Source organism: Procambarus clarkii, chromosome 1 (assembly GCF_040958095.1).
Source record: "Procambarus clarkii isolate CNS0578487 chromosome 1, FALCON_Pclarkii_2.0, whole genome shotgun sequence".
Classification (NCBI taxonomy): domain Eukaryota; kingdom Metazoa; phylum Arthropoda; class Malacostraca; order Decapoda; family Cambaridae; genus Procambarus; species Procambarus clarkii.
This window is the reverse complement of record NC_091150.1, coordinates 22,603,447-22,616,814: the sequence shown is the minus strand read 5'-3', so window position 1 is coordinate 22,616,814 and position 13,368 is coordinate 22,603,447. Positions and strand designations below refer to the sequence as shown.

The 13,368-nt window shown below is 41.1% G+C and overlaps 2 protein-coding genes across 6 annotated transcripts in view; one reads left to right on the top strand and one right to left on the bottom strand.

The window, feature by feature from the left end:
- The window catches only part of LOC123753850 (uncharacterized), a 490,864-nt gene that overhangs the window by 27,491 nt on the left and 450,005 nt on the right, over window positions 1-13,368 (bottom strand). Inside the window, exons 1-2 of one of the 5 annotated variants that reach the window (XM_045735819.2) lie at window positions 4,676-4,802; window positions 4,398-4,503 (exon numbers count right to left, since the gene is read on the bottom strand). The exons of 1 other annotated variant lie outside the window; for it this stretch is intronic. In XM_045735819.2, the coding sequence (XP_045591775.2) occupies window positions 4,398-4,416 (19 nt within the window). In that variant the 5' untranslated portion in view covers window positions 4,417-4,503; window positions 4,676-4,802. Of the gene's footprint in view, window positions 1-2,116; window positions 2,139-4,354; window positions 4,504-4,675; window positions 4,803-13,368 lie in introns of those variants that run through there. 3 more of the 5 variants (XM_045735841.2, XM_045735833.2, XM_069321373.1) reach the window with 3 other exon arrangements.
- The window catches only part of LOC123753897 (uncharacterized), a 36,374-nt gene continuing 28,432 nt past the window's right edge, over window positions 5,427-13,368 (top strand). Inside the window, exon 1 of the mRNA XM_069321639.1 lies at window positions 5,427-5,566. The gene's annotated coding sequence lies outside the window, so the exon portion shown is untranslated. The remainder of the gene's footprint in view (window positions 5,567-13,368) is intronic.

The following is a 13,368-nucleotide window of genomic DNA, read 5'->3' as shown; positions in this document are numbered from 1 at the left end:
TCTCTGAATCGCACCTTGATCCAGTAAATCATGGTACACAGACTTAGTACCAGAGGGTTGCACTTTACTTAAGAAGCCTCCCGTCTCTTCCAGGTATAATGCATCGATCACCAGCATTTATATTATTATTTTCCCCCACGTGAAGATTATTGAAGGGTCAAAACATGCTGAACTTTCAAGAAAATACAATATCTGAACAAACAATGTTCAGAAAGGGCGTCTGAACCGGCCAGTAGTATTTGTCGATGGCATAAACTTAATTTTTCTCAAAGCCTAACCACGTTATCTTGAGGCAATAAATACTGAACTAACAGAAGGTCACGTGTGGCTGACTACTAACGAACACTTAACAATGACAAGTCACGCTACATATTATTTGGAAATAAATCTACTATTCAAACAGCTTTAGGAATAAACAATGCCCAAATTGAGAGCAGATCATAAAGAAAAATTACCTTGACGTACACAACGGGCTGAAATCCCGGGCGGGACAGAAATGGTTAGGCATATTTACTTTCACCTACTGCGCCTGTTCACCTAGCAGTAAGTAGGTACTCAGGAGTTAGTCAGCTTGTTGCGGGGTTGCTGATCATACGAATTACTGATCCTGGGCGGGGTCAGTAATTCCACCTTGGGGGGGGGTGGACCTCGAAGTAAGCCTAACGTGTATGATAACACTCTGGCTGCCTGTCCCCCGACACAATGAATTATTAATTTAATTGTAAACAACAAATTGAAAATCCATTATTCTAATAAAAATAACCAAAATAAAATTATGTAAAGAAAAAAAAGTAGGTATAGCCTCTAAGACCCGCAACAGAACTGAGAACGCATCAGAATCACAATCTTAAGCAAGAAGGGCACCATTGGTATCTCACTCTTACCTGAAAATGCTACGTTATTCCCTCACCTCTCCGTGCCTCACCTACGGTATTCCCTCACCTCTCCGTACCTCACCTACGGTATTCCCTCATCTCTCCGTACCTCACCTACGGTATTCCCTCACCTCTCCGTACCTCACCTACGGTATTCCCTCACCTCTCCGTACCTCACCTACGGTATTCCCTCATCTCTCCGTACCTCACCTACGGTATTCCCTCATCTCTCCGTACCTCACCTACGGTATTCCCTCATCTCTCCGTACCTCACCTACGGTATTCCCTCATCTCTCCGTATCTCACCTACGGTATTCCCTCATCTCTCCGTATCTCACCTACGGTATTCCCTCATCTCTCCGTACCTCACCTACGGTATTCCCTCATCTCTCCGTATCTCACCTACGGTATTCCCTCATCTCTCCGTACCTCACCTACGGTATTCCCTCATCTCTCCGTACCTCACCTACGGTATTCCCTCATCTCTCCGTACCTCACCTACGGTATTCCCTCATCTCTCCGTACCTCACCTACGGTATTCCCTCATCTCTCCGTACCTCACCTACGGTATTCCCTCATCTCTCCGTATCTCACCTACGGTATTCCCTCATCTCTCCGTACCTCACCTACGGTATTCTCTCATCTCTCCGTACCTCACCTACGGTATTCCCTCATCTCACCGTACCTCACCTACGGTATTCCCTCATCTCTCCGTACCTCACCTACGGTATTCCCTCATCTCTCCGTACCTCACCTACGGTATTCCCTCATCTCTCCGTACCTCACCTACGGTATTCCCTCATCTCTCCGTACCTCACCTACGGTATCTGTACCTGGGACTCTACCGCGCATGGTTACATCACACTCATATAACTCAACACAAATCACCAATCAGATCAATAACAGACTCCAGTCACCAGACTGCATCTTTATTTACCTCCTGCTAAACATAAGACTCCCTACACACACACATCCTCGTGTGTAGTCTATACTTTGTAAATTGTAAAGTGCACTATGCAACCTGTCCTAATAGAACGTCGTATTTTGACGTATACTACCTCCTAAGGCTAAAAATCGTCGTACTAGTGGTTCGCGAAATTAACATACTGTCCCGTTTTTTGTTTTGGGTCCTCTTGGTAGGTTAGGATAAAGGCACTTTAGTACGAGAGTTTCTAGACGTTGGGGAACCTTAGGGGGGACGGGGTGGCACACACGCCTGCTAGAGAGATAGAGTTGCCTACCTGTTGATCATGCTACCTGATTAACCAGGCTGTGACTCGTACGTCAGGCTGTGAGCAGCCGCGTCCAACAGCCTGGTTGACCAGTCCAGCAACGAGGAGGCCTGGTCGACGACCGGGCCGCGGGGTCGCTAAGCCCCAGAATCACCTCAAGGTAACCTTAAGGTAGAGGGCAGCACCAGCGCTGTAAACACCACGCGAGGAATACATCAACATTACCTGATGTTAGGTCAGTCTTGCTACTTCCTCCGTCACAAGTCAGATATATTCCCTGTAACCTACCTGAACCCTATATTGTCAACCCATGTCTGTTTTATTCAAACAACGCTGTTTGTCGACCTAATTGTATTTGTGCTGCTTTTTCTGCCATGTTCCCCCTTTTTAATATTTTTATTTTTATTTTTAATTGTTCTCAACACATTTTATACTTTACTCTCAATTAGTATTAAGTTTTAGTCTTTAATGTTTTTCCTGCCCGAAACGCTTTGCGTAATAGTGGCTTTAGGCATTGTATGTACTAGCTCTATCTATAAATCCATCAATTTTTGTAAAACCTCTTGTATGTATGTACCTTACCTGATTAACATTTATTAATTTATTTATTTTATAAATACTTTAACCATTCAGGTGTACACCCAGCGGCGTACTACTGCCCTAATCTGTGAGAAATTTTACCTCAAGTGAGTTTACCTGAGAGCCACTAACACTAGTGGCCTCGATGAGGGCCAGGAAGCCGGCGGCTTGACGAAGGTCCCCCACATTTGCCTTGATGATATTTTCCAGTTGTACTTTAAAGGTTAACAGAGATTTGTGGTATTTTACAGTGCCAAATTACACAGTGTAGGTCAATATAATGATGATGTTTATTTAGGGGAAATGTACAGACATACTAATATGAGTTTCAAGCAGAAACAATATGAGTTTTAGCAGTCTCCGTGGTGTAGTGGTAAGACACTCGCCTGGCGTTCCGCGAGCGCTATGTCATGGGTTCGTATCCTGGCCGGGGAGGATTTACTGGGCGCAATTCCTTAACTGTAGCCTCTGTTTAACGCAACAGTAAAATGTGTACTTGGTTGTAACAACGATTCTTCGCGGCGGGGATCGTATTCCAGGGACCATAGGATTAAGGACTTGCCCGAAACGCTACGCGTACTAGTGGCTCTACAAGAATGTAACAACTCTTGTATATATCTCAAAAAAAAAAAAAAAAAAAAAAATTGTAAAACCTCTTGTATGTATGTACTTACCTGATTAACATTTATTTATTTATTTATTTTATAAATACTTTAACCATTCAGGTGTACACCCAGCGGCGTACTACTGCCCTAATCTGTGAGAAATTTTACCTCAAGTGAGTTTACCTGAGAGCCACTAACACTAGTGGCCTCCATGAGGGCCAGGAAGCCGGCGGCTTGACGAAGGTCCCCCACATTTGCCTTCTTCTTGAGATGGTTTCGGGGCTTTTAGTGTCCCCGCGGCCCGGTCCTAGACCAGGCCTCCACCCCCAGGAAGCAGCCCGTGACACCTGACTAACACCCAGGTACCTATTTTACTGCTAGGTAACAGGGACATAGGATGAAAGAAACTCTGCCCATTATTTCTCGCCGGCGCCTGGGATCGAACCCAGGACCACAGGATCACAAGTCCCGCGTGCTGTCTACTCGGCCGACCGGCTCCCATCTATCGCCTTGATGATATTTTCCAGTTGTACTTTAAAGGTTAACAGTCTTGGTATTTTACAGTGCCAAATTACACAGTGTAGGTCAAGATAATGATGATGTTTATTTAGGGGAAAAGTACAGACATACTAATATGAGTTTCAAGCAGAATGTTGGATTTCTAGATAGAGCAAGTGTATGCTATGCAAGTATTTACTAGAACTAGCTATGAATTCATCTAATATTTCGTAGGAAGATTAGTCATTCATGGAATTAAACAAAAAACACAGGCTGTGAGATTAGTCTACTAACAAGGCCTGTTCCAACGAAATTTGGAATTGATCGATCAGGTTGTAATCGCTTACAGCGCTGTGAGAGTTACTCCTTAAAAAGTTATATTCAATAAACGTTTTCTATTAAGAAGTCACGCCTGGCAGACCCGAGCAAAGCTCCCTCCTACATTAATATCTTATCAAAATGTCCCGAGATTAAGATATATATGTCAGAAACATTAGGAAATATTAATCTCAGAAAACTTGCATGTCCATGAAAACACCTTTAAATACAATTCATGAGCAAATACCTTAAAAATTCCATAAAGAAAGCCGACCTTCAGAGCGCCTTACCTGCCTGCTTGGTGTCCATGACAAGTGTGGCAGTGGCGCCACCTCCGCCACAGTGGTGCCAGAGTACGCCCAGCTGCTTTAATTCTGACCACTCATTAACAGGCTCCTGTAGCAGAAAATACTATACATTCAGCACAGCAATTGGCAGGGTTAACTTTGTAGCCCAGCATATAACTTCTAGACGGTAAGGTAATCTAGCAGGCATATTATTTAACTCAGAACGCCATGATGCTGATTTCAACAGCTGGCGGCCGGCGCCATCTATGAGCAGTACTCACCTAGTTGTGCTTGTGGGGGCTGAGCTGGGGTCCCGCCTCTCAACTGGTCTCTGCTGTACCCAGAGTCTGCTGGAGCAGGCTAATACATCTCCCGATTATTATTATTATTAGCCTCCTGGCATTCGTGTTCTCTCCCCCTTCCATACATGACTAACTATCCTGTGAGATGGGGATATTAGATGAACTTAGGGCTGATTTTTTTTTTATCTACAGTTTGTTATCTTTCTTATGTAATATGGTAATATGTTCAGTAAGGATCCACAAGGTCTTCTCTGAGTACTCATTATTTTCTTCTCTGAGGATATGGGTCCATACACTTGCACCAGATGTGGTACCCCTTATATATAATAACAAAAAATTATTTATTTATATATGTATATATACAAGAAGGTACATTGGGGATTAACAGAGAACATAGAGTTGAAGTTGAAATTACATTCTTGTAAAGTCACTAGCCCGCATAGCATTTTATTGAGATAATGTTGATATTATTGATATTACAGTTTACTGGGGATAGAATTTCAAAGATAAATGAAGCTTCGGCGATTAGATTAATCACCCCACAGTTTCCACAGTGATCCACAGGACGAACACACGTTGACTTTGTCTCCTGTAGCACAGAGCATCACCTTCACTCTATAGACATCACTCTACAGTGAGCATTTGATTAATAGAATGGAATACGAAATGAATTGTGATATAACCAGCGTTGTTGCTCAGAGTCGTAAAAGAAAATCTCTATTCAGTACAAGTTCCGAAAGTGATGGCGATTGGCATTCTGTGACTAAAGCAAACAGGTAAACCACTCCATGACGACCCATTTACCAACAAGCACTCCAGCTCCTCAGACTAAATCTGCACTGCCAGTCTTCAAGGTCCAGCATAACGAAGGTAAGTCTTCCTACGCCACTGTAGTGGACCTTGACAAAGAGTTCCCTCAGCTCCAGATCGGAGTAAACCCAAACGTCAGAGGAGAATATATTCTGAGGCCCCAAAGACGAGTCAACCGTAACGATTCTGAAAAATTACAGAAAATGTGAGGAACTCAAGCCAGAGGATAAAATAAGAAAAATCATTGTCCTCTACTATCCCTTACATATGGCCCTTGATCATCTCGAAAAGCTGAACTATGTGGTGTCAGCAGAGAGATGTGATGGGTCATGGGTCAGCTATGTCATGGGTTCGTATCCTGGCCGGGGAGGATTTACTGGGCGCAAATCCTTAACTGTAGCCTCTGTTTAACGCAGCAGTAAAATGTGTACTTGGATGAAAAAACGATTCCGCCAGGCTGTCAATCAAAGACAGCATACAGAGATCCTTTCAGAAAAACCTACAGTATAGAACAAGCTCATGGATGGATAATGTGGTCAAGATTTTAGAGAAAATGGACATGAAATGGACCATTAAAAACAAAGGGGAAGATAGACCATATCAACACTTTCGACAGCCTCCTCCATGGGAAGAATCGACTCTAAAGATAATCATTGAAAGATTACCAGTTAAAAAATCAGCATGTGACCCGCAGAGGCTCAAGGAAGTAATAGAGCAACAAATGGAAACTATCTCTAGACCCACAACGACTCACATCTTCACAGACGGATCAGTTGATCAAGAAAAAAGTTCTGTTGGGGCAGCAGTTTACACTACCAACCATGAAGCTTACTGGAGCATGAATAGTGGGTGCTCAATATTGCAAACAGAATTATATGCCCTGAAGGAGGCCATAAACTATACAATTGAGAATAATTTATATGATGTCATCATTCATACAGACTAAATCTTCGCTCCAGGCATTGTTATCCAGTCAACACAGATATAATATACAACTCCTCACAGAAATTCAACATATAGGAAAAGATGCCCATAATCGAGGGCTGTCAATCACCCTAAATTGGATACCAAGTCACATTGGCATAGATGGTAATGAAAAGGCAGACTCACTAGCAAAAACTGCCATTGCTCTACCTGTTGTACAGGTTCAAATACCAAGTTTCTCACAGATAAAGGAGCAAATCAAGAAGAAAATATTCTCAACTATCAAAAGTCGCCACAGAGCCAAAGTAGCGGAAGGAAGATCCACTGCGATATGGTATGAACAATTAAGCCACTGGTTACTCCTCTTTCAAGCCTGGCAAAAAGATATCCAGAGACATTGCAGTAGCCATACACAGACTCAGACTTGGGTACAAGTGCTGCTGGGAGGTAATGAACCCAATAGTTAAAGAGTGTCACATCTGTGAAACTGAAGCAGAGGCGCCACTATTGCACTACTTACTGGAATGTGAAGCTACTGAAGCCCGGCGCATCAAACTCAACATTAACCCAACGACAGCAGTTGCATTAGATGCACATTCCACCGCGACTACAATGATTAGAAAAGCTGTTGAGGAATGGGACTCATTAGTGAGCATTCTGCATCTACATCCGCCACCAAGATAATGTTAATAAAACAAGATTAAAACCAGTGCACTAAAACAGAAGCGATAAATAAGCAGGGAAAAACGAGAAGTCCTCTCCTCCATTTTAAACTTAGACCTAAATATCACAGGAAAAAGGTTATTATGTATAACCAAACTCAATTACGGGCTCACCATAGCCCGTGCTACATGGACACTTCGTCCTGAATACCTAAATCTTTAACAACAACAACAACGATTCTTCGCGGCAGGGGATCGTATTCCAGGGACCGTAGGATTAAGGACTTGCCCGAAACGCTACGCGTACTAGTGGCTGTACAAGAATGTAACAACTCTTGTATATATCTCAAACAAAGAAAAAAGAAAAAAAAAGATGTGGAGCATCAAGTCAACGAGCCTTTATCTATCGCCGCATCCAGCATTTAATCATAATTATGTCTTTGGGAAAATTACCGAAGTTTGAGGTGGACGCCCAAGCCTCGCCACGGATAAAGAAAACGATGATCAGCGACCAATAACGCGATTCGCTTTAGTCTACCATAAAGGAAGAATTTTTTTTTTGGTAATTTACAATTTTTCAATTAAATATTTGTGATTTCATGTTTTGCTTTCAAGCAAATAATAAAATTTACTTAAAATGTTTTTAACAATCTACATTTTTCAACAGAGCTTTAAACAAAGTCTTAGATATTAGATAACTTTAAAAATTGTAATATATAAGATTGGAGTATTAAAATATATTTTACAAATATTAATTACATTAGCGCACGTGAAATATACCTTGTAAAGAATACATCAACTACATTTTGGATACCCAGTGGGTACTATAGATTGGGCAACGTTATGTCCTGACATTTGGAGATTAACCTGCTAGAATTTCTCAGGATCATAGTGAGGACTAAAACTATATGGCTGTTTTTATTAACTAGTTTATTAAGAAAAAGAAGTACATCTCAATAGGATAAAGTAGCTTAGGCTATTTCTACCCTCGTCTATATAAGGTCCCTCAAGGGGCGTACAAACCCATACACTACACATTTATCATATTTTACATATCATATTCCAATAGTAATCACGTGGCATACTGTGAGATCTCTTATTGGTTATGCTGCTCCTGTCATGTATTGTTTTGGTAACGGTAGACTAAACAAGTTGGATTGATTGATTGATGAAGATTAAGCCACCCAAGAGGTGGCACGGGCATGAATAGCCCGTAAGTGGTGGCCCTTTCGAGCCATTACCAGTATCAAAAGATGATACTGGAGATCTGTGGAGGCGCAACTGCACCCTGCGTGACGGGAGATGTCTCCCGGACCAAGTGGTGACCAAATGGTGAACAAGTTGGAGAAGGTACATTATGAAGCCGTGAGAATAATCCCAAGATTATACTATTATATAAATAATATATAATTACTATTATATATTATTTATACAATAGTTATATAGTTATATGACCCAAGAAATACTATTACTGAGATAATGATGATATTATTGAAATTACAGTTAATTGGGGATAGAATTTCAAAGATAAATGAAGCTTCGGCGATCAGATTAATCCCCCCACAGTGATCCAGCCGTGGTCGAGGAAGGGAGCGTTGGAGCCATCTAGAAAGTTGTGAACCAGTGAGTTTGATGGAGGATGAAGGAGATTCCAGACCTGTTTACGTAGCAAAGACCAGGAGAAACAACCGGAAAACTGTGCGCAGAGAGTTAAGTGATACTGACAGTGATGAACCACCGAAGGAGTGTATTAAGCGACGGCAGTCGGAACCTCTACCGATAAGCACTCCAACTACACAGACAAAATCCTCACTGTCAGTCTTCAAGGTGCAGCATGCTGAAGGTAAGTCCTCGTACGCCACAGTACTGGACCTTGAGAAAGAGTTCCCCCAGCTCAAGATCAGTGCTAAGCTCAACCTCAGAGGAGAATATATTCTGAGGCCCAAAGCACTTGAAACTGAAGCACAAATACCAAAGACACTTATCAGTATCTAGGAATAATCCTGGACACACACATCAATTTTAATGCTGAAGTCACTTACTTGAGAGAGCGAACTACGGCCCGGACGATTCATTGATTGATGAAGATTAAGCCACCCAAGAGGTGGCACGGGCATGAATAGCCCGTAAGTGGTACAATTTTTTTTTCTCAGTATTCTGAGGTTACATTTAACCATCAAGCTGTTATCGCGGGGGAGGATACTGCTTCACAGTCTTTATGAGGGTGTCCAGCTGCTGGACACCTTTGTTGACCAGGAGAGTGGCTGTGTTGATGGCTTCAGGGTGGCCACTGCATGATTCAGGAACTCCTAAAGCTCTTCTAAGGTCATTGGTTGCTTCACATTCCAGAAGATAGTGAAGTAATGGCTTTTCTGTGACAGTTTGGCAGAAGATGCACTCTCTCTGTCGGGGTTCACCGATCTCCCAGTTGCATCTGTAACCTAGACGTAGTCTATATAACCTAACTGCTATTTCCCTGTGGATTCCTTTTGGGATATTTAACCTTTCTAATTTGGTTGCCTGAAGATACCATGTTGCAGATGGCGAACCTTCAGCTATTCCCTGGTGAAGGTAGGCTTTGTTGAGATGTGAGAGTTTTTTGGTGATGATTTTGGTCGCCGTACTATAGAATGGATATAAATTCACTTGAACGTGTCCAACGTAGGATTTTTTTTTTTGATGACTAAGTTAATTCCCCAAATTAGAAATCTTTCATATGAAGAAAGATTAACAAAGCTTAAAGCGTTCTGCTTTGTGTCTGGAGAGTTTCTCATGAGTAGGCTGGCCGTTTTTCTGGTTTTATAGTAAATCGTCAGTTGTATCCTCTGATTTTTATCTGTAGGGATAACGTTTCTATTAACAATATCTTTCAGGACCCTTTCCTCTGTTTTATGAGCTGTGGAAAAGAAGTTCCTGTAAAATAGTCTAATAGGGGGTATAGGTGTTGTGTTAGTTGTCTCTTCAGAGGTTGCATGGCGTTTCACTTTCCTTCTTATGATGTCTTCGACGAAACTATTAGCTGAATAATAGAGAACTATTAGCTGAATATCAAATATATGGATTTAAACTATTTCACACAGATAGATATATTAGACGAGGAGGTGGAGTAGCCATATATGTTAGGGACAATTTGAAATGTAGTCTCAAAGAGGGAATCAAAACAGAGCCACACACAGAAACTATTTGGATTGAATTAAACGAAAAAGCTAATAATATTATAATAGGAGTAATATATAGGCCACCAAATTTAGACAGAATGGAAGCAAAGCATCTATGGGATGAAATATCTAGAGCATCTAGATCTAACAGTATTTATGTCATGGGTGACTTTAATTTTAGCGGAATAAACTGGTTGAACAAAACAGGGAATAGTGAAGCAGAAGATTTTCTAGAATTAATTGACGATTGCTTTCTTACGCAACACATTAAGGAACCAACACGGGAAAAAAATATTTTAGATTTAGTGTTAACTAACAGGGAAACGCAAATTAATGACATCGAAATAGGGAGTGAGCTAGGGAGCAGTGATCACAAAGAAATCAGATTTAGCATAGAATGGAATAAACCAGTAGGAGAAAATTCTGTTAAAGTGCCAGATTTTCGTAAAGCTGATTTTAATAGCCTAAGAAATTTTTTGGGTCAAATTGATTGGAAAGTCTTGGGTATGGGGTGTGGGCCGGTCTTGGAGCGAGACATGAACCCAGCGATAGGTGACTTAAATGGGGATTTCGATGTGGATTCAATATATAACTTATTTAAGAATATTCTAAACAAAGCACAGGAACGTAGTATACCATACAAATTGAATAGATCGAATACTAATGACCCAAAGTGGATAACAAAGAATTTGAAGAACCTTATAGGTAAAAAGAGAGCTTGGTACAAAAGGATTAAAAATGGGGAGGTCACTTTAGAACAGGAATTCGTACAACTGGTTAGAAATGTTAAAAAAGAGATAAGGAAAGCAAAAAGAAACTATGAAGTTCGCATAACAGGGCAAGCAAAGACAAATCCTAAAGGGTTTTTTCAGTTATATCGTACTAAGACTAGGGAAAGGATAGGTCCATTAAAAACTGAGACAGGTCAAATAACAGATAGTGATGAAGAGATGAGTAGTATTTTTAATAAATATTTTGTATCTGTATTTACTAAAGAGGAACTTAACAATATGCCTTCAGCCGAACAAGTCTATGTGGGTGGGGACGAGGACAGGTTGACGAGTTTAACAGTTCCCAGGGAGGATGTTCTTAAACAAATAGTAAAACTCAAACCAAACAAATCCCCAGGGCCGGATGAAGTGTTTGCCAGGGTGCTTAAAGAATGCAAAGAGGAGCTTTGTGACCCACTGTCAACCATATTCAATAAATCAATAGAGTCAGGCAGAGTGCCAGAGTTTTGGAAAGTTGCTAATGTGACACCAGTTTTTAAGAAAGGAGATAGATCACTTGCGTCTAACTATCGACCAATTAGCCTAACGTCTATTGTGGGAAAGTTACTCGAATCTATAATAGCAAATAAAATTCGTCTTCATCTTGAAAAACATAATTTAATAATTGAGTCGCAACATGGTTTTATAAATGGCCGTTCATGTTTAACAAATTTGTTATCTTTTTATTCTAGCATTGTTGAGGCAGTTGATAGTGGTAAGGATTGCGATGTTGTATACCTTGACTTTAGCAAAGCTTTTGATACAGTGCCACATGAAAGACTGATTAAAAAGATAGAGTCTCATGGTATTGGGGGTGCTATATTAAGCTGGATTAGGGCATGGCTATACCAAAGGAAACAGAGAGTTAGTATAAATGGAATCAAGTCAGAGTGGGAAAATGTTGTAAGTGGAGTGCCTCAAGGCTCTGTCCTGGGACCTCTGTTGTTTATAATATATATAAATGATTTAGATTCAGGTTTGAGTAGCAACATTTGCAAATTTGCCGATGATACGAAAATCGGTAGGGAAATTAATTCGGAGGAGGACTCACTATCACTTCAAGTTGATCTAGATAGGGTTTTGAAATGGTCAAAGGATTGGCAGATGCAGTTTAATGCTGATAGATGTAAAGTTCTGAGGTTAGGTAATGATGATAGAGTTACAAGATACGAGCTAGATGGTGTTGTGATTGCGAAGTCGGATTGCGAAAGGGATCTGGGAGTTATGATTAGTAAGAATTTAAAACAAAAAGATCAATGCATAAATGTTCGTAATAAGGCAAATCGGACACTTGGATTTATTAATCGCAGCGTTAGTAACAAGACACCTGGTGTGGTTCTCAAGCTATATCTTGCTCTAGTTAGGCCCCATTTAGATTATGCAGTTCAGTTTTGGTCGCCATATTATAGAATGGATATAAATTCACTTGAACGTGTCCAGCGTAGGATGACTAAGTTAATTCCCCAAATTAGAAATCTTTCATATGAAGAAAGATTAACAAAGCTTAAGTTGCATTCACTGGAAAGGCGAAGAGTTAGGGGTGACATGATAGAGGTTTACAAGTGGATGAATGGACATAACCGGGGGGATATTAATAGGGTATTAAAAGTATCAACACAGGACAGAACACGAAACAATGGGTATAAATTGGATAAGTTTAGATTTAGGAAAGACTTGGGTAAATACTGGTTCAGTAACAGGGTTGTTGATTTGTGGAACCAATTGCCGCGTAACATTGTGGAGGTGGGGTCCCTCGATTGTTTCAAGCACGGGTTGGACAAGTATATGAGTGGGATTGGGTGGTTATAGAATAGGAGCTGCCTCGTATGGGCCAATAGGCCTTCTGCAGTTACCTTTGTTCTTATGTTCTTATGTTCTTAAACCATTGGAGAAGCCGTTGTTGACTAGGACCTGCCTTACCCTACAGAGTTCTTCGTCGACTTGCTTCCATTCTGAGCTGTGGCTTAGAGCACGGTCGACACGGTGTTGTTAACGCATATGTCGACCGTGCTCTAAGCCACAGCTCAGAATGGAAGCAAGTCGACGAAGAACTCTGTAGGGTAAGGCAGGTCCTAGTCAACAACGGCTTCTCCAATGGTTTCGTCGAAGACATCATAAGAAGGAAAGTGAAACGCCATGCAACCTCTGAAGAGACAACTAACACAACACCTATACCCCCTATTAGACTATTTTACAGGAACTTCTTTTCCACAGCTCATAAAACGGAGGAAAGGGTCCTGAAAGATATTGTTAATAGAAACGTTATCCCTACAGACAAAAATCAGAGGATACAACTGACGATTTACTATAAAACCAGAAAAACGGCCAGCCTACTCATGAGAAACTCT